We start from the raw sequence: 24139 nt of genomic DNA on the forward strand, positions 1-24139 counted from the left end.
TACAAGGCTTCAGTTAGTTTCAGATTTGGTATTTTATAGGTGTAAAGTTTTGCTGGACCTCGTCGTTCGATTTGTGCAAGACAGTTTTCTGATGCTAACCTTAACGTTTTGTTATCAGCTTTGTCCATATTAATGAATCTTTTCAATTCATGACTCAGGTGTGACGTACATCCGCTGTCAAGACACCATTTCTTAATTTTTCCTTTATTATCAGACATATTTAGGCATGTTTCTTTTTAGCAACATAGACTTGCATTATTTTTATTAACTCGGCCCACTTTTGACCAGCATTCATGAGCTTTATGTCCTTTCTTTTTGCATTTAAAGCCCCATCCACACGCTTGACAAACAATGGCAAACAGCAAACACGGACGTGTGGATGGGTGTTTGTCGTTGTTTGCCTGTTTGTGTTTGTGATGGGCAGTGTTCGGCATCGGTGTCGGTTTGCAGATCAAAGGATGTTTGGCAAACAGTTTGCGACGCATCCACACGTTTGGCAGCGTTCAGTAATGCGCGCGAGCTTGCGGGAGGCGGACGTATTTTCTTGCTACACTTTTTCGTTGGCGCGCAAAGCGTAAAAAATGTCTGATTGGTCAGCAACTACGATTCTGACATTTTTGGAGGCTTATCAAAATGAGCCATGTCTCTGGAATCCCAAAGATCGGCAAAAGGTTAATGATGCATGGACTCGCCTCAGCATTATAATGAATAAAAGTGTCAAGGAATTGAAGACCAAAAAAGAAATACTGATGGCTACGTTCCGCAGAGATTTGAAGAAAAAAAAAGATTCTATTCGGTCCGGTGCAGGTAAGTTTAAATAATCAATAAATATTTGTCTAAACACCCCTGCTATGTTCCTTGCGAATAAATTTTATTTTAATTTTATTTTTTCAGGATCCGATGATGTTTATACACCGGTCTGGTTTGCTTATGACCTGATGGAGTCATTTTTAGGACCGGTATATACCTGCTCAAATAACGTAAATTCAGAGGAAGTAAGTAAAACGAATTTTTTTCATTATGGTTTATTCATTCTTAATTAAATTTAAACTATCATTTATATAAAGATTTAATCAGTTTTGATTATCTATTTGCAAGAATGGTAGCACTCTAGAAGACGTGACGTCGATTTAGAAGCTGATGTTTTTTTCTGTATAGAGCTCGACATGTAGAACGATGTACTAATACAATACGATTGGCTTAAGTGTCGTTTGACAGGCGGAAGGGGCTATAAGTGGTTAAATCTGGTAGAGGGTGGATCCCCGATTATAATGTTACCACTCTTATTACAAGGTAATGGATATTTTATCAGAAATTTCCAAAAAATGTTTCTAACCTCAAATCAGATAAAAAGCGTAATAAGTCTTCTGTCTGAGCTGCAAGAATGTAGCTATACAGTCTGTATCAAAAAGGTGCAGTAAAACTTAAAAAGGTTAATTTAATATTTGAATGACCTTTTGGCACCTTTTTGTTACATCCTGTGACCTTACTTATCCTTTTTATATTACTTACTACTTACTTAATGCTACTACTACTTACTTATCCTACTACTTACTAATTACCTATCCTTTCTATGTTGAGGGATAGTTTTTAAATAATGTAGAATGCTAAGTAAATCTATTACAAAAATATAACGTAAATTCTTCCCTTATCTGTTTGGCATGCATAGGTGACCTACGGGGTACATTTGGCATGTTCTGAATTGCATTATATTCCTCTTCGTATTTTCGCCAAGATCCACGTGTTATTATTTCACCATTTCTGTCAATCGTATCAAACGTTCCTGGGGGGGTATATCTCTCTGGGGAGTTTTTTCGAAGGAAGTTATGTAGTAGTACACAGGTCATTGTTATTTCTGATACAGTAATGGGGTCTAAATAAATTGGACGACGGTAAATACGAAACACTGAGGCTAAAACTCCAAATGTGTTTTCGACTACTACCCGAGCTCTAGATAGACATTGATTGAATATTCTTTTTGGTGAACCGATGTTATGCTGTCCTGGGTAGGGTTTCATAACATGCATGCTCAATGCAAAAGCACCATCTCCTGTGAAAACGTATGGAACGTTAACGTCCGATCCAGGAAGTGGGCATGGTATAGGAAAATCAATTTCATTTTTACAGATTTTTTTCCACAGTAATGAATTATTAAAGACGCCACCATCGCTAATCCTCCCTTGGCATCCTATGTCAACAAATATAAATTTGTAGTGGGCATCAACTAATGCCAATAGAACGATGCTGAACGTTTTCTTATAATTTAAATATTCAGTTCCGCTATGAGGTGGACTTTCTATATTAATATGCTTGCCGTCTATGGAACCAAGACAGTGTGGAAATTTTCTTCTAAACCCTCTTTCTATATTCATCCAAGCATCAGCCGTTGATGGCATCTGAAAACAATCAAAATGAAGTAAATAAAAATTAATTATTTATTTCAGAGAGCATTGCCAGAAGAAAATGAAACTGCTATAGAGGACGTAGAAGTTGTTGAAAATAGAGATTTAGAACAGCCTCTCCCTACACCAAAACCAGTGCGCCGTCGTCCAGCTACCGACACAGCGGAACGGCAAATGTCGTCTGCATTTGGACAGTTGACCAATATTTTAAGCAAAAGACAGAGGGAATATCCACCACCACCACCAAAAGAAGACGACGACTGCGAACTTTATGGAAAATTACTAGCGATAAAACTGCGTGAACTTTCACCGGATGAGAGGAAACTATTTATGTATAATATAGACACATTGTTTATAAATAGAATTAAAGACAGGCTCTTTAAGCGACAAACCCCATCTCCCCAATCAGCCCCTTATCAGGCATATTCTGTGCCATTACCAAAAACTTCACCAATTCCAATACGACCATCAACTTCCCAAACATCATATTCCGAACCTTTGCCAAATAATTCACCATCGGCTCCATATCGACCGTCATCTTCCGAAACCTCGTATTCTGAACCTTTGCCAAATACTTTAGTTTTAGGTTCAAACCAGCTATCAACCGCCCAAACGTCACAGTATTTACCATTGGTAATCAATTCACCCCAACCATTCACTTCCCAAAATCACGTTTTTTTCAACCAATCGGGCTCATCAAATTCTACTCCTACCATTCAAATAATATCCAATGAGTTGATTTCCCAAAGAACAGAAACAAACCGTGTAAATGAAGCTTTAATTAAAGCTTATGAAGACTTTGATCGTGAAAATTGAGATAGTTTAATCGGCTTAATTTTTCATGAATTAATTTTTCATTTCAAATTATTGATAATAAAAATAAAAATTTATAAAAAACAACTCACCTTTATTTCATTTCTTAGAACAGCATTAATTGCTTTGCAGACTTCAGGTATAATTTTTGATATTGCTTGGGGAGACACTTTGAATAAATAGTGTAAACTTTTATAACTGTCACCACTTGCGATAAACCTTAGTGTTATTGCTAGACGATATTTCGCTGGTATAGCTTCCCTGAAGTCCGTATCTTGTTTCGAAATCAGAGGAGAAATTTTGTCTAGCAAATACTCAAAATCTGTGAAACTCATGCGGCAGAAGTTATGAAACTCCCCTGATGGTTCGTAAAGATGCTCATTAAATTTTTTTTCTGTAAATTATCTGAAACGAATAAAAATTTTTAAGTAAAATTAAATAACACGGCAAATTAAAGCCCAAATAATAGGTCTAAAGCAGTACCTTGTACGATTTCTATGTATTTTAATCATCCACCATCGTCTTTGCTTTCTTCTTTTTTTTTCTTTTTTCTCTCTCTTGCTTTAATTTAAAATAAAAATATGTAAACCCGAAAGTAATAGCTGCCACAAGCTCGTCGTCCGCCATGTTTGCCAATTCGCAATGTTATGAACGTTCGCCAAGCATGTGGATGGCTGTTTGTGTTGGGTGGTTGTGGTTGGTGTTTGGGACTTTGTTTGCTGTTTGCGGTGTTTGTGACAAACAGCCAGCGTGTGGATCCGGCGTAAAACATTTAACAAAAAAGTTTTTATTTTTGCCACGTTGTCTACTATACAGCGCCTCTTGTTCAGAGTTTTGTTCACTTGTACTAGCTAAATTTTTTTTGCCTCAGCTTCTTCAATTATCTTTATTTTCAAGTTGTCTGGATCTGGTAGATCATCCCTGGATTCTATTGCAATTCTAAAATTTTCAAAAGATTGAGGTAAGCTGTAAAGCATCATAATACTAAGAAGATCTTTATTAATTGGTCTGTCCATATCTGCTAGTTTATCGATGATATCCATAAATTTATTCAAGTGATTGACAATATTATCACCATCTTTCATCTTCTTCAATATCAACTCTTTTAATAGGCTTGCTTTTCTTGCAGGACCTTTGCTATAATATATGCTTTCAAGCGTATCCCAGACATCTTTACTTGTTTGACAATTTTTAACTTGTCTTAATTCGCCCGGTGATATTATGAGAAATAGCTCGGCTAATGCTAACTCATCTTTTTCCATGTAGTCATTCAATGCATCAACTTCTCGCGTTGGTCTCTTAATTTTATTTGAAACATAGCTCCAAAGGCCAAGTTTTAATAACAGCTTTTGCATGGATCCTCCAATTTTATAAATTAATTACAACTTTTTATTCTCATGACAACGTAATAACTTTTCTGATTTATATGCTAGTATTAAGTCATCCACATAAATGTTTGCAAACAGCTTTTGGTAGCAGAGCGTGGTTTTTGTTTATGTAATCTCCTTTTGTTATACGCGTACATACTCACTATTTGAGAAACAAATTCAAATCCTATTTGAAATAATAACTGTATATAATAAAAATAAACGATACTTTATTAAAAAAATAAAGACGGAAAGACAATGTAAAAAAAAATAAAGTTGAAAATGAGGAAGATAACTTTAAAGATGAAGAGGGCAACGAACATTATGAAAGTTGGATACAATTACTCGAACAAAATATAACTTTTGTTCGAGTAATTGTATCCAAGCCGATACTGATATTCTTAAGAAAAATATTTAAAAGAAACTAAAACAATTTATACTTGTTTATTTTATAATTAACTCCTTTTTCATTACCATGGGGTGTAAAAGTAATTAGGTTAAGACCCGCATTGCCTCACGTCGTGCGAATACTATTCTGTAGTTAAGTTTGGGTTGATCACAACATCAGCTCCGTAGCATCACCAGAACGTCTCGCAAGCTGCCACGCGGGATCGGAGAATAGACCTCTCGGTAATAAAGACATTACCGAGACTTAAGATCGTAAATCTCAAGGTAATAACTACGGTGGCAAATACTCGAAAACCCAAAATTCTGAGCGGGAAATGTCTTGGGGAATGGTCTTGATCGTCCCGTATTAAGCTGGTTGCTCGCATGCATGAATTTCGATGACCGAGCACGGCCAATGTTCGGGTTTCAAAGTCCAATTCAATCCAAGTCCTCAACGAACTATCCTCAAGTCCTATGTGTCGCCAACCGCTGTTGAATTTAAGTACTATTTATTGGATACAAGATATCTGGGAGGAATAGCAGAATACACTTGGCATCTTCTGTGCTTTATCTGAAGCTTTTGATTGTATTCAACATTCAACGCTGGCCAGGAACCTATGTCACCATGACATAAAAGGAACTGCGCTGGATCTTCTGATTTCATATCTAAACAATAGAATTCATAAGGTCGACGTGAATGGCAGGACTCCTCTCAGTATGGGGGTACCACAAGGGGCTATTCTTGGACCGTTCCTCTTTCTTATCTATATAAATGATATTCGTAATCTTATAGTGAAAAAACATAAGGTAGTATTGTTTGTGGACGGCTCTTCATTGATTTTCAAAGTGAAAAGAAACCAAGCTATGTATAACACTATTAACGATATTCTATCTGACATCGTGTACTGGTTTAGCGCTAATAACCTACTGTTAAATAGTAAGAAGACGAAATATATAAAAATTACCGTACCAAGTGTAAAACTGGTGGATCCTGCTATATTTCTAGGCATTACTCTGGATTGTAAATTACAATGGGGCCCTCATATTGAATTATTGGCGAACAGACTTAGTTCTGCAACATACGCCATTAAAAAGTTTAGACAATTAACTGACAAAGATACGGCGCGACTAGTATACTTAAGTTATTTCCATAGTATTATGTCTTATGCTATATTGCTATGGGGCAACGCTGCCGATATTAATACAATATTTGTGCTGCAGAAGAGGGCTATTCGCGCTATTTATAACCTAGGTCCTAAAGAATTATTGACAGTAAAATTCTAACAAGTTAACATCTCGACTGTTGCTTCTCATACTTCTCACCATAATGTTAACACCATTTAGAGACTGCGCGTTTGGAGATTAAATAAAACAACTGCTTGACTGTGAGGAATATGTGGAAGATGATCTCCAAACGCGCAGTCTCTAAAGTGGTGACTCCGAACAAGAACACCGACGATAGGAAGCCAGGACGCCTGAACAGAAGAACACCGAACCTCTGCCGGCTACACATCGAAGAACAGCTTCACCAGCTCTCCGAAACGACGAATTCCTGTTCGACGAATCTCTGCTCGAGGAATATCCACCCGACGAAGAAATGGAAGACACAAACCAGGCTCAGCCACTCCCAGCGCCCACCGCGACATAATCTCCAGCATTTCACTGACGATGCGCATACCACCATTTTGGCGGGAAAATCCGCGATTGTGGTATCACACTTTTGAAGCCGCCACCGATGACCTCAAGAGGAGTCAGCCCAGCGGACACAGATGGTGCTCGTCCAATTAGAAAAGGCTGACATCGAACAAATCTCTGACATCCTATTTTTGGAGACTGAGCGTTTGGAGAATAAATAAAACAACTGCTTGACTGTGAGGAATATGTGGAAGATGATGATTTATTTCAGTTACATGTTATATATACAAAATCCTTAAAACTAGTTAACCAATTACAATTGTTACTTAAAAATTTAGTTAATGTGAAAAACTCATCCGTTCCTTACATACATGTATTGCGCTGACCGCACCCATGTTTGGGTTTCAATATCCAATTCAATCCAAGTCCTCTACAATCTATACTCTAGTCTTATGTGCGCCGACGCGCTATTTTTGAATTTAAGTATTTATCGAACATCTCAAACAGTTGCAAATCGAAGAGATATAAGTTCAGTTTGCTTTGTTATACATAGGCTCTTCCTTTGTTTCTGGAAAGGTTGACTAGCGAGCCCACATACAGGTCACCTCTACTCTGTTGTATCACCAGCGTAATGAAGAGAGGTTGCGGATCTTTTAAAGTTTTGAATAAACGTTGCCGCGTTTGGATGACACATACAAATCAAAGTGTATGATTTCTGTAGTGTGACGGTGGGTTCTAGGTTTACCTAATGTATGTTAATGTTTTCCGATAGTAAGTGATGTAACTCCGAGCAGTGGAAAAGTGTTATATGAGATAGAGCAGAACATCAGCAGTAGGCTATGAGCAAATCAGTGCATTCACCATTATTTAATATAAGAAAACAATTTTATAAATTAATTACAACTTTTTATTCTCATGACAACGTAATAACTTTTCTGATTTATATGCTAGTATTAAGTCATCCACATAAATGTTTGCAAACAGCTTTTCTCCTCCTTTTTCTAATACATACAAGCAAGGATCCGCTGAAGAATTCTTAAATCCGATTTCCAACAATTTCTCATGTAACTTTAAGAACCATTGTCTTCCTGCTTGTTTCAAACCATATATGGCTTTGTTTAGTTGACATATCCCATTATTTTTATATCTATTTATATCTAAAAGCATTTCTTTTGCTTTTTTAATCAACTCTATGTCTTTTCCATGTGTAATTATGAATTTTAAATATTTATCCAGATTTTTCGGCTTCTTCATATAAATTTGTTCGTCTATATCGCCGTTTAAAAATGCAGTACACACGTCTAGTTGGGATAACTTAAATTTATTTTCAATTGCATGTGCAATAAGTATTCTAAGAGTACTCATTTTTGCAACAGGTGCAAATGTTTCAGTGTAATCAATTCCTTCTTTCTGATTAAAAAGTCGTGCTTTTCGTCTATCTATTTGTCCCATTGCATTATATTTATATTTTAAAATCATTTTACTATCAATCAAATTTTTGCTTTCGTTCCTGTGTACAATTTTCATAGTATTATTTTTAAGATGAGTTTCAATCTCGCTTATTATTGCATCTTCCCATTCATCCATGTTCTCGTCTATTTCACAGAGGAATGATTGTTCAGCATCCATCTCATAATCTTGATGCCATGCTGGTGGTTTTCTCTGTCTTTTGTCAGTAGAACTAGTCGGATCTATTGCATCTGTTTCTGTATTTGCGTCAACAAATATTTCATCATTGTTCAATTCCTGTTCAGTTTCATCAATTTCATGTTCTTTCAAATCTTTATTATCTTCTACATTTTCTTTTTCAGGAGAAAATATAATTTCTATTTGTTTTTTATTAACTACATCTTGTTTTTGTTCTCATTTGATCTCGTTTTCATAAAACATTTTGTCCAGTATTTTGACATCTCTGCTAATCATTACCTGGTCTGTTTTTGGGTTGAAAATCCGGTATGCCTTGTGATTTTCCGAATATCCTACAAAAATTCCAGGTGTCGCTCTGGCTGAACATGTGAAAATGTCTTACTGACGGAACTCTCTTTACCCATTTTTCAAATGGAGTCGCGTTATCAATACTTGTGCAAGGACTACGGTTTGCCAGCTAACTAAGCTGTATTAATAGCTTCAGTCCAAAAAACTTCTTTCATATTGGCGTCTATCAACATAGCTTTAACATCTAGCTTTATCAAGCAATGTCCTATTTTTTCTTTCTGCTAAGCAATGGCTTAACAGAATGCTGTTCTGGCGTGTATGGTGCGGAAAGTCTCCTTTTGATGCCATTCTCCTTCAAATATTTGTCAAAATTATTGTTAATATATTCTGTCCCATTGTCACTTTGTAAACATACTATCTTCTTTTTGGTAAATCTTTCAGCCTCATTCTTGAATTCCTTAAATTTTGATAGAGTTTCATCCTTAGTTTTCATTGTATATACTCTTGTATATCTTGAATAATCATCTGTAAATGTGATGAAGTATTTGGAACCCCCTTTCGATGGCTGCCTCATGGGACCACATACATTTAGTATGCACAATTTCTAATCTTTCATTTGTACGTTGCTCATTTTTAGGTGCATTAAACGGTAGTTTTGTTGCTTTGCCTTTAGCACAGACTTCACGGTCTTTAACTGTGTCACTTTTATTGAATTCTAAGCCTTCCATAATTTTCTTATCAAGTGCTATTCTCATTTGTCCTTCATTTAGATGTGCTAACTTTCTATGCCATTGCTGCATTTTGCTTGCTTCGCAGTAATTAGCTTTCTCTTCTATGTTTTCTTTAACGTAGTACAAACCGTCTGAATGTCTCTGCTTGAAACAGAATTTTATTATTTCGCATCACGGTAGCATTTTTTTGTTTAAATAAAACTGTTTCACCTTTATCTGTTATTTTTCCAATTGACATTAGATTTGTAGTCAGCGATGGTACGTACAAGGCTTCAGTTAGTTTCAGATTTGGTATTTTATAGGTGTAAAGTTTTGCTGGACCTCGTCGTTCGATTTGTGCAAGACAGTTTTCTGATGCTAACCTTAACGTTTTGTTATCAGCTTTGTCCATATTAATGAATCTTTTCAATTCATGACTCAGGTGTGACGTACATCCGCTGTCAAGACACCATTTCTTAATTTTTCCTTTATTATCAGACATATTTAGGCATGTTTCTTTTTAGCAACATAGACTTGCATTATTTTTATTAACTCGGCCCACTTTTGACCAGCATTCATGAGCTTTATGTCCTTTCTTTTTGCATTTAAAGCCCCATCCACACGCTTGACAAACAATGGCAAACAGCAAACACGGACGTGTGGATGGGTGTTTGTCGTTGTTTGCCTGTTTGTGTTTGTGATGGGCAGTGTTCGGCATCGGTGTCGGTTTGCAGATCAAAGGATGTTTGGCAAACAGTTTGCGACGCATCCACACGTTTGGCAGCGTTCAGTAATGCGCGCGAGCTTGCGGGAGGCGGACGTATTTTCTTGCTACACTTTTTCGTTGGCGCGCAAAGCGTAAAAAATGTCTGATTGGTCAGCAACTACGATTCTGACATTTTTGGAGGCTTATCAAAATGAGCCATGTCTCTGGAATCCCAAAGATCGGCAAAAGGTTAATGATGCATGGACTCGCCTCAGCATTATAATGAATAAAAGTGTCAAGGAATTGAAGACCAAAAAAGAAATACTGATGGCTACGTTCCGCAGAGATTTGAAGAAAAAAAAAGATTCTATTCGGTCCGGTGCAGGTAAGTTTAAATAATCAATAAATATTTGTCTAAACACCCCTGCTATGTTCCTTGCGAATAAATTTTATTTTAATTTTATTTTTTCAGGATCCGATGATGTTTATACACCGGTCTGGTTTGCTTATGACCTGATGGAGTCATTTTTAGGACCGGTATATACCTGCTCAAATAACGTAAATTCAGAGGAAGTAAGTAAAACGAATTTTTTTCATTATGGTTTATTCATTCTTAATTAAATTTAAACTATCATTTATATAAAGATTTAATCAGTTTTGATTATCTATTTGCAAGAATGGTAGCACTCTAGAAGACGTGACGTCGATTTAGAAGCTGATGTTTTTTTCTGTATAGAGCTCGACATGTAGAACGATGTACTAATACAATACGATTGGCTTAAGTGTCGTTTGACAGGCGGAAGGGGCTATAAGTGGTTAAATCTGGTAGAGGGTGGATCCCCGATTATAATGTTACCACTCTTATTACAAGGTAATGGATATTTTATCAGAAATTTCCAAAAAATGTTTCTAACCTCAAATCAGATAAAAAGCGTAATAAGTCTTCTGTCTGAGCTGCAAGAATGTAGCTATACAGTCTGTATCAAAAAGGTGCAGTAAAACTTAAAAAGGTTAATTTAATATTTGAATGACCTTTTGGCACCTTTTTGTTACATCCTGTGACCTTACTTATCCTTTTTATATTACTTACTACTTACTTAATGCTACTACTACTTACTTATCCTACTACTTACTAATTACCTATCCTTTCTATGTTGAGGGATAGTTTTTAAATAATGTAGAATGCTAAGTAAATCTATTACAAAAATATAACGTAAATTCTTCCCTTATCTGTTTGGCATGCATAGGTGACCTACGGGGTACATTTGGCATGTTCTGAATTGCATTATATTCCTCTTCGTATTTTCGCCAAGATCCACGTGTTATTATTTCACCATTTCTGTCAATCGTATCAAACGTTCCTGGGGGGGTATATCTCTCTGGGGAGTTTTTTCGAAGGAAGTTATGTAGTAGTACACAGGTCATTGTTATTTCTGATACAGTAATGGGGTCTAAATAAATTGGACGAAGGTAAATACGAAACACTGAGGCTAAAACTCCAAATGTGTTTTCGACTACTACCCGAGCTCTAGATAGACATTGATTGAATATTCTTTTTGGTGAACCGATGTTATGCTGTCCTGGGTAGGGTTTCATAACATGCATGCTCAATGCAAAAGCACCATCTCCTATGAAAACGTATGGAACGTTAACGTCCGATCCAGGAAGTGGGCATGGTATAGGAAAATCAATTTCATTTTTACAGATTTTTTTCCACAGTAATGAATTATTAAAGACGCCACCATCGCTAATCCTCCCTTGGCATCCTATGTCAACAAATATAAATTTGTAGTGGGCATCAACTAATGCCAATAGAACGATGCTGAACGTTTTCTTATAATTTAAATATTCAGTTCCGCTATGAGGTGGACTTTCTATATTAATATGCTTGCCGTCTATGGAACCAAGACAGTGTGGAAATTTTCTTCTAAACCCTCTTTCTATATTCATCCAAGCATCAGCCGTTGATGGCATCTGAAAACAATCAAAATGAAGTAAATAAAAATTAATTATTTATTTCAGAGAGCATTGCCAGAAGAAAATGAAACTGCTATAGAGGACGTAGAAGTTGTTGAAAATAGAGATTTAGAACAGCCTCTCCCTACACCAAAACCAGTGCGCCGTCGTCCAGCTACCGACACAGCGGAACGGCAAATGTCGTCTGCATTTGGACAGTTGACCAATATTTTAAGCAAAAGACAGAGGGAATATCCACCACCACCACCAAAAGAAGACGACGACTGCGAACTTTATGGAAAATTACTAGCGATAAAACTGCGTGAACTTTCACCGGATGAGAGGAAACTATTTATGTATAATATAGACACATTGTTTATAAATAGAATTAAAGACAGGCTCTTTAAGCGACAAACCCCATCTCCCCAATCAGCCCCTTATCAGGCATATTCTGTGCCATTACCAAAAACTTCACCAATTCCAATACGACCATCAACTTCCCAAACATCATATTCCGAACCTTTGCCAAATAATTCACCATCGGCTCCATATCGACCGTCATCTTCCGAAACCTCGTATTCTGAACCTTTGCCAAATACTTTAGTTTTAGGTTCAAACCAGCTATCAACCGCCCAAACGTCACAGTATTTACCATTGGTAATCAATTCACCCCAACCATTCACTTCCCAAAATCACGTTTTTTTCAACCAATCGGGCTCATCAAATTCTACTCCTACCATTCAAATAATATCCAATGAGTTGATTTCCCAAAGAACAGAAACAAACCGTGTAAATGAAGCTTTAATTAAAGCTTATGAAGACTTTGATCGTGAAAATTGAGATAGTTTAATCGGCTTAATTTTTCATGAATTAATTTTTCATTTCAAATTATTGATAATAAAAATAAAAATTTATAAAAAACAACTCACCTTTATTTCATTTCTTAGAACAGCATTAATTGCTTTGCAGACTTCAGGTATAATTTTTGATATTGCTTGGGGAGACACTTTGAATAAATAGTGTAAACTTTTATAACTGTCACCACTTGCGATAAACCTTAGTGTTATTGCTAGACGATATTTCGCTGGTATAGCTTCCCTGAAGTCCGTATCTTGTTTCGAAATCAGAGGAGAAATTTTGTCTAGCAAATACTCAAAATCTGTGAAACTCATGCGGCAGAAGTTATGAAACTCCCCTGATGGTTCGTAAAGATGCTCATTAAATTTTTTTTCTGTAAATTATCTGAAACGAATAAAAATTTTTAAGTAAAATTAAATAACACGGCAAATTAAAGCCCAAATAATAGGTCTAAAGCAGTACCTTGTACGATTTCTATGTATTTTAATCATCCACCATCGTCTTTGCTTTCTTCTTTTTTTTTCTTTTTTCTCTCTCTTGCTTTAATTTAAAATAAAAATATGTAAACCCGAAAGTAATAGCTGCCACAAGCTCGTCGTCCGCCATGTTTGCCAATTCGCAATGTTATGAACGTTCGCCAAGCATGTGGATGGCTGTTTGTGTTGGGTGGTTGTGGTTGGTGTTTGGGACTTTGTTTGCTGTTTGCGGTGTTTGTGACAAACAGCCAGCGTGTGGATCCGGCGTAAAACATTTAACAATAAAGTTTTTATTTTTGCCACGTTGTCTACTATACAGCGCCTCTTGTTCAGAGTTTTGTTCACTTGTACTAGCTAAATTTTTTTTGCCTCAGCTTCTTCAATTATCTTTATTTTCAAGTTGTCTGGATCTGGTAGATCATCCCTGGATTCTATTGCAATTCTAAAATTTTCAAAAGATTGAGGTAAGCTGTAAAGCATCATAATACTAAGAAGATCTTTATTAATTGGTCTGTCCATATCTGCTAGTTTATCGATGATATCCATAAATTTATTCAAGTGATTGACAATATTATCACCATCTTTCATCTTCTTCAATATCAACTCTTTTAATAGGCTTGCTTTTCTTGCAGGACCTTTGCTATAATATATGCTTTCAAGCGTATCCCAGACATCTTTACTTGTTTGACAATTTTTAACTTGTCTTAATTCGCCCGGTGATATTATGAGAAATAGCTCGGCTAATGCTAACTCATCTTTTTCCATGTAGTCATTCAATGCATCAACTTCTCGCGTTGGTCTCTTAATTTTATTTGAAACATAGCTCCAAAGGCCAAGTTTTAATAACAGCTTTTGCATGGATCCTCCATGTATCGTAGTTTTCTCTTTTCAATTATTCTATGTGCACGTGATTACTAATTTTTCTCTTTTATTCCCGTTTCTGGGCCCATAACCTGTTATATGAGATAGAGCAGAGTATCAGCAGTAGGCTATGAGCAAATCAGTGCATTCACCATTATTTAATATAAGAAAACAATTTTATAAATTAATTACAACTTTTTATTCTCATGACAACGTAATAACTTTTCTGATTTATATGCTAGTATTAAGTCATCCACATAAATGTTTGCAAACAGCTTTTGGTAGCAGAGCGTGGTTTTTGTTTATGTAATCTCCTTTTGTTATACGCGTACATACTCACTATTTGAGAAACAAATTCAAATCCTATTTGAAATAATAACTGTATATAATAAAAATAAACGATACTTTATTAAAAAAATAAAGACGGAAAGACAATGTAAAAAAAAATAAAGTTGAAAATGAGGAAGATAACTTTAAAGATGAAGAGGGCAACGAACATTATGAAAGTTGGATACAATTACTCGAACAAAATATAACTTTTGTTCGAGTAATTGTATCCAAGCCGATACTGATATTCTTAAGAAAAATATTTAAAAGAAACTAAAACAATTTATACTTGTTTATTTTATAATTAACTCCTTTTTCATTACCATGGGGTGTAAAAGTAATTAGGTTAAGACCCGCATTGCCTCACGTCGTGCGAATACTATTCTGTAGTTAAGTTTGGGTTGATCACAACATCAGCTCCGTAGCATCACCAGAACGTCTCGCAAGCTGCCACGCGGGATCGGAGAATAGACCTCTCGGTAATAAAGACATTACCGAGACTTAAGATCGTAAATCTCAAGGTAATAACTACGGTGGCAAATACTCGAAAACCCAAAATTCTGAGCGGGAAATGTCTTGGGGAATGGTCTTGATCGTCCCGTATTAAGCTGGTTGCTCGCATGCATGAATTTCGATGACCGAGCACGGCCAATGTTCGGGTTTCAAAGTCCAATTCAATCCAAGTCCTCAACGAACTATCCTCAAGTCCTATGTGTCGCCAACCGCTGTTGAATTTAAGTACTATTTATTGGATACAAGATATCTGGGAGGAATAGCAGAATACACTTGGCATCTTCTGTGCTTTATCTGAAGCTTTTGATTGTATTCAACATTCAACGCTGGCCAGGAACCTATGTCACCATGACATAAAAGGAACTGCGCTGGATCTTCTGATTTCATATCTAAACAATAGAATTCATAAGGTCGACGTGAATGGCAGGACTCCTCTCAGTATGGGGGTACCACAAGGGGCTATTCTTGGACCGTTCCTCTTTCTTATCTATATAAATGATATTCGTAATCTTATAGTGAAAAAACATAAGGTAGTATTGTTTGTGGACGGCTCTTCATTGATTTTCAAAGTGAAAAGAAACCAAGCTATGTATAACACTATTAACGATATTCTATCTGACATCGTGTACTGGTTTAGCGCTAATAACCTACTGTTAAATAGTAAGAAGACGAAATATATAAAAATTACCGTACCAAGTGTAAAACTGGTGGATCCTGCTATATTTCTAGGCATTACTCTGGATTGTAAATTACAATGGGGCCCTCATATTGAATTATTGGCGAACAGACTTAGTTCTGCAACATACGCCATTAAAAAGTTTAGACAATTAACTGACAAAGATACGGCGCGACTAGTATACTTAAGTTATTTCCATAGTATTATGTCTTATGCTATATTGCTATGGGGCAACGCTGCCGATATTAATACAATATTTGTGCTGCAGAAGAGGGCTATTCGCGCTATTTATAACCTAGGTCCTAAAGAATTATTGACAGTAAAATTCTAACAAGTTAACATCTCGACTGTTGCTTCTCATACTTCTCACCATAATGTTAACACCATTTAGAGACTGCGCGTTTGGAGATTAAATAAAACAACTGCTTGACTGTGAGGAATATGTGGAAGATGATCTCCAAACGCGCAGTCTCTAAAGTGGTGACTCCGAACAAGAACACCGACGATAGGAAGCCAGGACGCCTAAACAGAAGAACACCGAACCTCTGCCGGCTACACATCGAAGAACAGCTTCACCAGCTCTCCGAAACGACGAATTCCTGTTCGACGAATCTCTGCTCGAGGAATATCCACCCGACGAAGAAATGGAAGACACAAACCAGGCTCAGCCACTCCCAGCGCCCACCGCGACATAATCTCCAGCATTTCACTGACGATGCGCATACCACCATTTTGGCGGGAAAATCCGCGATTGTGGTATCACACTTTTGAAGCCGCCACCGATGACCTCAAGAGGAGTCAGCCCAGCGGACACAGATGGTGCTCGTCCAATTAGAAAAGGCTGACATCGAACAAATCTCTGACATCCTATTTTTGGAGACTGAGCGTTTGGAGAATAAATAAAACAACTGCTTGACTGTGAGGAATATGTGGAAGATGATGATTTATTTCAGTTACATGTTATATATACAAAATCCTTAAAACTAGTTAACCAATTACAATTGTTACTTAAAAATTTTCACAAGTTTAGAAAATACACACCAATACTAAAGCTTACATTTTAACCAATAGTAAAACGTTTGATTCAATAAGAATTGAGAATAATATTATGTGTTCTATCTCGCTCTAAGACTAATGCTTTTGCAGTAAACCGGCCAGCGAGCGCGCGCTTGTGTAAACTCGCGTCGAACCTCGATCATCCGATGTCAATGAGCATTTAGCACCTACTCTGTCGCTCATTGATTAAAATTGCTTGAATAGTGATTGACGCCCCGACGCTTCACTCGAGTACGCTTGGCCTTGCTGTGCGGTTGTGTAACGCGGAGTATATGACTGATCACGTGAGTATATCTGCGGTCGTCGAGAGAACGTGACGATGCTTGTGCTTCGATGAGCTGACTACTGGTGATCTGTATGACTTGATGTACAGCATTATGAAATGGTTCTTATCAGAGCTAATATTACGGTATATAAAATAAAATGTTCTTTTCAGAACGAATCTTTCGGCATACGCTTATTACAGTTAATATGCACGATTAATATTTCTACGATCTGTAATGCTAGGAAGGTATTACGTTACAAGTTAGATATAAGCCATTTGTATTAATTGATATTATTGGTTGTAGGTACAGCTACAACCAGGAACAGACATTAACTTATAATGCCTACTACTCGGCTAAATCAAGTTAATAAATCTTTTGTGGGGCGATGTATATTATTTTAAAACCAGATTCCAGAAAATGTTCAAAACAAAAGTTCAAAATTGTGTTATTCAAAAGAATTGTTAAAAATCGTTTGTGTGGTAAAGGTTACTATAAAATAAATGAACTTCTTAATGATACCACAGATTGGGAAAAAAGCGACCACCCTTAGACTATTAAATAATAAGTTTAATTGTACAATATTACTTTACAAAACACATTTTTTGATGAAATAAACACGCTGAGGCATTCGTTTTGAAATGGGTGGTAATTTTTGACTTTCAATAAGTGATGTCACATCCTATTTTGAATAAAAATATTTTAACTTGGTGTTACGTAGAGACGTCGCTTAATTGTGCGTCTTCTTCCGCATATATCACAGGGAGTGTTTCGAAGAGCTGTTGACCTGATTCCTGCTACTGAATTCCTCATTCACGCGATACGCCACAAATTAGGATGTGTGGCGTTACAGTGCGATTTCAAAGAATTTTCTTGTTTAGAAAATAGTTTTCACGTACAACCAAGCTGTGGAATGAGCTTCCTTATGCGGTGTTTCCAGGATAATTCGACTTGAGTACGTTCAACAAAACACGCGAACACCTTTCCCGGCAATCCTATTAGCAGGCGTAACAAGAGAATGTACTGGCAGTGATCACTGAAAACAGTCGACCCGTACGCTAATTTGTCCTTCTCTTCCATTGATAAAAACACTCAAACACTTGCAAATCGAAGAGCAATTTTTGTACATAGTTTGCTTTGTTGACACTATTTTGTATAAAGGTTATCATCACACGCTACAGCTTCTTTTGCAAGCATGTATCTAAGTCAGCTGTATTGTTACTTAAACGCTGAAATAAAATAAAAAACTGGTGGTTGTACGGAACGTGCGAGCCAAAAACTTCAAGATAGAAGCGAAGAAAGAAACTGCAATGTGAAAATCGAAAATTACAACCGTCAACGTCAAAAGTCAAAACCATGTGGGTGCGTTATCATTTGTCATTTGACTTTTCACATTTATGAATTCAATGAATATTTTTTCTGAAACATTATCAGTGTAATGCAAGCTTAATGTGTGTTTTATACATTTCCTATATTTATATCGGGGTTTTTATAGAATTAGTGACATAGTCTGCAATTCCTGGACCATAAATATGACACGATTTGCTCGAGCAAAGGGATCCAAGTCCTCGAATGTGAGGACTCCTGAAGACAGTACACCATGGGAAGTTATGAAAGAACAGCTACTTAAAAATAAACAAGGGAATGAAGATAACAAAAAACGAGAGGAGGTATGACTGCTTTGCTTTTAATAATTAGGATGTTGAGGTTAAAATAATGGCACATTTAAGGACCTGGCAAGGAGCTCTGTTTGTAGCACAAAAAAAAATATTAGATTATTTTTAGCCCGTGATAATTATGAATATAAAGATATATTATATAAAGAAGATACCTTATTAGTTAATATCTTCTTGGGTGTTTATTTCAGGCTGAACAACAGAGGATTACTAATTATGAAAATTTTCTTAAAGAGAGAAAAGTAGAAAAGCGTAAAGCTGAGTGGTGTGATTTTCCTGAAGCTAAGTCTAATCAGTCACTAAATTTGAACCACAACAAAAGCAATAAAAACAAAAAAATAAAGAAAGCGGAACAGTTACATGAAAATGTAATCTCTGAGACATTGTCTAATAGTAAAAATGCTATTGAGTCTGAACACATTGTTAAAAAGAAAAAGAACAAGCATAAAAATAGGAAACAATCAGAAAAAGAACAAAATGATGATCAAAAAATAGATGATAGTACTCCTTCAAATAATCCCAACACTGAAAATAGTGAAAAGAAAAATAAAAAAATTAAGAATAAAAAACAATCTGCAAGCAACATTTCAAATTCAAATGACACCAACAAAGCTACAGAAGACAGTAGTAATGTATTGACACATACTAAACAAAGTAAAAAGAAGAATAAATCAAGAAGTAAGATAGACAACAGTCAGATTTCTACACCTAGTCTCAATGACCAGGAAAAACAAAATAGCAATCCTAAAGATGTGACTGTAAAGAAAAAGAAAATGTTTGAAAAACCATCAAGAAGAAAGCCAATAAATGATAAAAGTTTCCAACTCATCATAAATACTAAAGAAGTGGAGCTGGTTAGGTTTGATGGATTTCCAATAATGAAGAAAGATGCTGAACGGTTACAGGAGTTGAAAAATAGTATGATCAAAAAGGGAATTCCAAAGAGTGAGGTTCAAAGAACTATAAAATTGGAAAGAAGAAGGGCAGAAAAAGCCTTGGCAAGGTTAAAGAGAGATGTGTGTTACAATTGTCGAAAGGGAGGGCATAATTTGTCTGATTGTCCTGATCTAAAGTCTAATATACCAGGTGTAGACTCAGCGGATGGTGTATGCTTCAAATGTGGTTCCACAGAGCATAGGCAAAATGAATGCAAAGTACAGAAAGATAAAGAGTTCCGGTTTGCTACATGTTTCATTTGTAGAGAAACTGTAAGTATTCAATTTGTTTTTTTAAGTTATCCAACAATCATCTGTTTATTATTGTTCAGTATTCTTATTCTAATATGGTTTATTATTCTGTGGTTGGTTCTGCTGTAATTTTGGTACCCAATTACATATTATCTTAACATCCAGGCAGCTTAACTGATGCTTATCTTATAGCAATTGTAATAATTGTATTTTTACAGCATCATTCTACCACTGGGAGGCTCCTTTGCACAGGATGCTGGCTAGATTATGGGTACCACAACGGCGCCTATTTCTGCCATGAAGCAGTAATGTGTAAGCATTACTGTGTTTCGGTTTGAAGGGTGCCATAGCTAGTAAAATTACTGGGCAAATGAGACTTAACAACTTATGTCTCAAGGTGATGAGCACAGTTGTAGTGCCGCTCAGAATTTTTGGGTCTTTCAAGAATCCTGAGCAGCACTGCATTGTAATGGTCAGGGCGTATCAATTACCATCAGCTGAACGTCCGGCACATCTTATCCCTTATTTTCATTAAAAAATAATTGTAATATGTGTAATGGGAGAGTTTTTTTCACACCATTTAATTTCTCTTAGAGCACCATTTGTGTCCTAAAAGATTGTCCTTGTTTTCATAATTATAAAATGTCTTGTGTTGTGTAATGTAAGAGTTTATATTGGATACCACACCTTAATTGTATGTCATTATAAGGCATTATTACAGCCTACATACACTTTTGATGTTGGTAAGACATTTTTGTTTGTGTATTTCTGCATTAATCTATACTAATATTGTTATAAAGAGGTAAAGTTTGTGAGGTTGTAGTAGAAAATACTGTATGAATAATAGCAATAGAAAGCCACATTACTTGTGAGTGTTATAATCCAAAAATTTAAAAGACTCATGGAAGTCTGATTTGAGAAGTAAGTCAACAAAAAACGGTGTAATTAAGATATTGCTGCCTTAAAGATGAGTGATTTATGATTGTTTTGTGTATATGCATGTAGCAGTATTGAAATACCAACTAAAATGGTTCTATTCTTTCTAAGGTATGTACCACAAGTTAGCCAATGTATACTGGTGAATGTGTACAAAGTGTGGGTATAATAATATGCCATATTTTGTGTTTATAAAACAATTCTTATATCTTTACATATTTGTCCTCCTGGATTATAAAGTCCTCTATTCTATACTGACTATAAAGAAGATGGGGCTGGCACCTCTGGAAGCAAATCTCTTAATAACAAGGCATAAAGGCATAAAAGGCATTTATTTTCTCAAAATTGATTCCTTTAGAATTCTTTTTGATGTCATTTCTAATAACTACTAGATACTACTATCACTTGGGAAACAAATGGTAGTAGTATCTATTTGAAGCACATTATCTGCTTATTGTTAATAGGACTGATGACATGATAAATAAATACAAAACAAATGTTGAATTTAAACAATATGTAATTTTTTTTTAAAGTGATATCCCTCACTTCTAGGGTTAATCAGCTCAGTTGGTTAGAGCACCGCCACAGTATACCTGAGGTTGTGGGTTCGAGTCCCGCATCATTCATAAAATTTTGTTATTCAAATTTTATAAATGTTGAATTTATCAACCTGATGTTAATAATAATATTTACAGGGTCACTTGGCCAGACAGTGTCCAGATAATCCAAAGGGCCTGTATCCAAACGGTGGATGCTGTAAACTTTGTGGTGATGTTACACATTTAAGGAAAGATTGTCCCACTGTAAGTATTAGTACTGTAGTACATAAGGTATTGCATTAACAATGTTCTTGGCTAAAGTGGTAATGGTTTCTATATAGTGTGATCACCTCACCTCACTGTCACCTTTACTCTCTTTCTACACATGAGGAATTACATGAGCTTTGCCAGCCAATCATGTGAGTGTGCATGTTTTTATTAAAGGTGTATATATCTTGATGTACACATGATGATGTATGACATTGATTGAGAATTTTCGTTGTATGTGGAAGAATGATTGGTATGTGTTGTGGAATTTTGGAGCAGGGGTCAGTCAAACAGCTCCTAGGATCATTCCCAGATATAAATGCAGTAGATGAGAAACGATGAATTGACATTCCTATGCAATATAATTGCAACTATATGATGACTTTATTTTTATGGACAAGGTGCGAAATGAGCATATGAGTCAGCTGATTTTAAGTGATCACCACTGCCCACATTCTCCTGCATCACCAGAAGAATCACATCGTTGTTGTTGGACATTTAGAAAAGAGTACGAGCATTTTTTAATTTACCCATGCCATATCACCCTGGAAATGCCATGCAAGGAAGCTCATTTCATATTTTTTTTCATAGTTAACCTGCAAACTTCAGTCCTCTGGGTGTTACATTGAACAAGTTTCATTTATCCCATTCCCAAACCTTCTCAAAAGAGTATTCAATAGAAGGTACTAGTTTCTTTTGACAATGGTCGTCGATTTCAGGAGAGAGACGTGTATGGATGTGTGTAGGAAATGTGCATAGCAATTGGACTAAGTTTTCACTCTAAATTTTATTAATTATGTTTTAGGTAAAAGATACAAAAGAAGAGACTTCAATAAAACTGCCAACTTTAGATTCAGTGGACAATATCGAAGACATAACACAACACACACCCGCAGCTACAGTTGAGCACAATAAAAAACCTAAAAAAGTTAAATTCTAGATATCTATGTACAAAAATAAAAGATTTGAAACCATATTATTTTGCTTTATTTTAACTACAATCTCAATCTTGACTATACTCTGTACCATAAAATATATAATCATGTGGAGAAGGTATAATGTACTACCCATGCTTAAAATGTTGAGAAATTAGCACTTGGGCTGAGATTTATAGAGCGAACTTAAACTTTGCTCAGACTTTACTTAAGTAAAACTTAGCTGAGTGTGATAGAACACAGACTTGACTTTTGTTTTAGCTTAAGGCGACACTAAATGCCAGCGACCTTGAGCGATATGAGTTCACGGCTGCTGGCCCCATCTATGTAACAAAGCCAATATTTAAAAAATTCTTGCGTGGAAAACTGTTTATATGCTTACAATCCTTGTTATTCATAACAAATCTGAATAAATGTACCTACACAAAAAAGTACAAGCTTTAGGAATAACTTTTCTGAGAGTACTTAGTACTAAAAAAATGCGTCATTCCATTTTTTTTTTATGGAATAGGAGGACAAACGAGCGTACGGGTCACCTGTTGTTAAGTGATCACCGCCGCCCACAATCTCTTGCAACACCAGAGGAATCACAGGAGCGTTGCCGGCCTTTAAGGAAGCTAATTCCATTCTAAAAAACTTGTTTAACTGCAAAGAAAAGTGGTAGTTCAAAAATGCTCTGGAGTGTTAACTATAATCAACAGCAAGCATTAGCAACCTACAAATAAGACTTAAGGATATGTGTAACAGGATTAAGTAGTGTTCATTGCACGAAATCCTATATTTTCACCACAAAACTTGTCTAAAATACACCTTTGCGTGTTTTCTGCTTACTCCTCGCCTTAAGCTCAGTATAATTCATATGCCAATTGAGTATAAAAACGTAATCAAAGATTACGTTAAGCTTTACGTAAATAAAGTCAAAGTACGCTACATCTCAGCCTAGGTGACGTAACAAATGCGTGTAAACAATAATAATTATGCCTAATACCTTCAGTGAGTAGGTACTGCACAGTGTCACACGGGTGTCAAAGAGAAACGGGCGAAGAGTCTCATTCCAAGAAAGTAGAATATATGTGTGTGGACGATCCTAATAAACTACTTACATAACGAGGCGTACAGCACCTGATATAATAAATTAAAATCCCTGTACTATATTTGACATGGATATGCAGTAAAATGCGGAGACACCACTAAAACTAAAAACCCATTAGACGCTACAGTATAAAGAACATTTCATATTAAAATACATATAAACGCTTAGAACCCCTGACTCGTAAGATTGGTATTAGAGCTCGGATCGTTAGTTTTCGATACCATGATAATTTTAAGTAGGTACCTAATTATGAATAATTACAAACAAAACAGGTGATTGAGTGCAAGCTTTAGGACGGTCGCCACCCGGGGCCTTTCGCGCAGGGAATATAAATGAAATGGGTGTGTGGCCGGGGAAACCTCAAAATGCCGATGGCAGAGGAGTCCAAACTTTTATAATTGGGTACGTTACTTATTATTTGTTTGTGCAGATTTCCTGAAAATAAACGTGTCTATTATGTTCTCACTATTTGGTATGAATATATCTACGCCATAAGATATAGAACGGATTTTTAAGACCATGTATAGAAGATATTACCACCTATGTAGGTGCATCTCCGGAACCA

General features: G+C 36.0%; 4 protein-coding genes across 4 annotated transcripts; 2 read left to right on the plus strand and 2 right to left on the minus strand.

Moving 5' to 3' along the window:
• Positions 1-849: 849 nt before the first annotated feature.
• Positions 850-3615, minus strand: LOC126973749 (uncharacterized). Its single transcript, XM_050821070.1, has 3 exons — positions 3308-3615; positions 1988-2396; positions 850-857 (listed from the first exon to the last, which is right to left on the minus strand). Exons 1-3 carry the CDS (start codon positions 3548-3550, stop codon positions 850-852), a joined length of 660 nt encoding a protein of 219 aa, XP_050677027.1. The 5' UTR covers positions 3551-3615.
• Positions 3616-7047: 3432 nt separating this feature from the next.
• LOC126973778 (uncharacterized) lies at positions 7048-12835 on the plus strand. Its single transcript, XM_050821100.1, has 3 exons — positions 7048-10340; positions 10428-10528; positions 11978-12835. Exons 1-3 carry the CDS (start codon positions 10115-10117, stop codon positions 12749-12751), a joined length of 1101 nt encoding a protein of 366 aa, XP_050677057.1. The 5' UTR covers positions 7048-10114; the 3' UTR covers positions 12752-12835.
• On the minus strand, positions 10851-13148 carry LOC126973783 (uncharacterized). Its single transcript, XM_050821105.1, has 2 exons — positions 12841-13148; positions 10851-11929 (listed from the first exon to the last, which is right to left on the minus strand). The coding sequence occupies exons 1-2, from the start codon at positions 13081-13083 to the stop codon at positions 11141-11143; spliced, it is 1032 nt and encodes a 343-aa protein (XP_050677062.1). The 5' UTR covers positions 13084-13148; the 3' UTR covers positions 10851-11140.
• A 5168-nt stretch (positions 13149-18316) lies between these two features.
• On the plus strand, positions 18317-22522 carry LOC126973773 (zinc finger CCHC domain-containing protein 9-like). Its single transcript, XM_050821095.1, has 4 exons — positions 18317-18611; positions 18809-19825; positions 21436-21543; positions 22352-22522. The coding sequence occupies exons 1-4, from the start codon at positions 18474-18476 to the stop codon at positions 22484-22486; spliced, it is 1398 nt and encodes a 465-aa protein (XP_050677052.1). The 5' UTR covers positions 18317-18473; the 3' UTR covers positions 22487-22522.
• Positions 22523-24139: the final 1617 nt, after the last annotated feature.

Source organism: Leptidea sinapis, chromosome 30 (genome assembly GCF_905404315.1).
Source record: "Leptidea sinapis chromosome 30, ilLepSina1.1, whole genome shotgun sequence".
In the NCBI taxonomy this organism is placed as follows: Eukaryota; Metazoa; Arthropoda; class Insecta; order Lepidoptera; family Pieridae; genus Leptidea; species Leptidea sinapis.

What these genes read in the sequence shown, in the direction of transcription:
- LOC126973749 (XM_050821070.1), bottom strand. Translation starts at nt 3,550, where the DNA reads ATGAGTTTCACAGATTTTGAGTATTTGCTAGACAAAATTTCTCCTCTG. An exon ending in TTCTAAGAAATGAAATAAAG is followed by an intron (nt 2,397 to 3,307) that starts GTGAGTTGTTTT and finishes GATTGTTTTCAG; the next exon opens with ATGCCATCAACGGCTGATGC.
- LOC126973778 (XM_050821100.1), top strand. Translation starts at nt 10,115, where the DNA reads ATGTCTGATTGGTCAGCAACTACGATTCTGACATTTTTGGAGGCTTAT. An exon ending in TTCTATTCGGTCCGGTGCAG is followed by an intron (nt 10,341 to 10,427) that starts GTAAGTTTAAAT and finishes TTATTTTTTCAG; the next exon opens with GATCCGATGATGTTTATACA. An exon ending in ATAACGTAAATTCAGAGGAA is followed by an intron (nt 10,529 to 11,977) that starts GTAAGTAAAACG and finishes TATTTATTTCAG; the next exon opens with AGAGCATTGCCAGAAGAAAA.
- LOC126973783 (XM_050821105.1), bottom strand. Translation starts at nt 13,083, where the DNA reads ATGAGTTTCACAGATTTTGAGTATTTGCTAGACAAAATTTCTCCTCTG. An exon ending in TTCTAAGAAATGAAATAAAG is followed by an intron (nt 11,930 to 12,840) that starts GTGAGTTGTTTT and finishes GATTGTTTTCAG; the next exon opens with ATGCCATCAACGGCTGATGC.
- LOC126973773 (XM_050821095.1), top strand. Translation starts at nt 18,474, where the DNA reads ATGACACGATTTGCTCGAGCAAAGGGATCCAAGTCCTCGAATGTGAGG. An exon ending in ATAACAAAAAACGAGAGGAG is followed by an intron (nt 18,612 to 18,808) that starts GTATGACTGCTT and finishes TGTTTATTTCAG; the next exon opens with GCTGAACAACAGAGGATTAC. An exon ending in TAAGGAAAGATTGTCCCACT is followed by an intron (nt 21,544 to 22,351) that starts GTAAGTATTAGT and finishes ATTATGTTTTAG; the next exon opens with GTAAAAGATACAAAAGAAGA.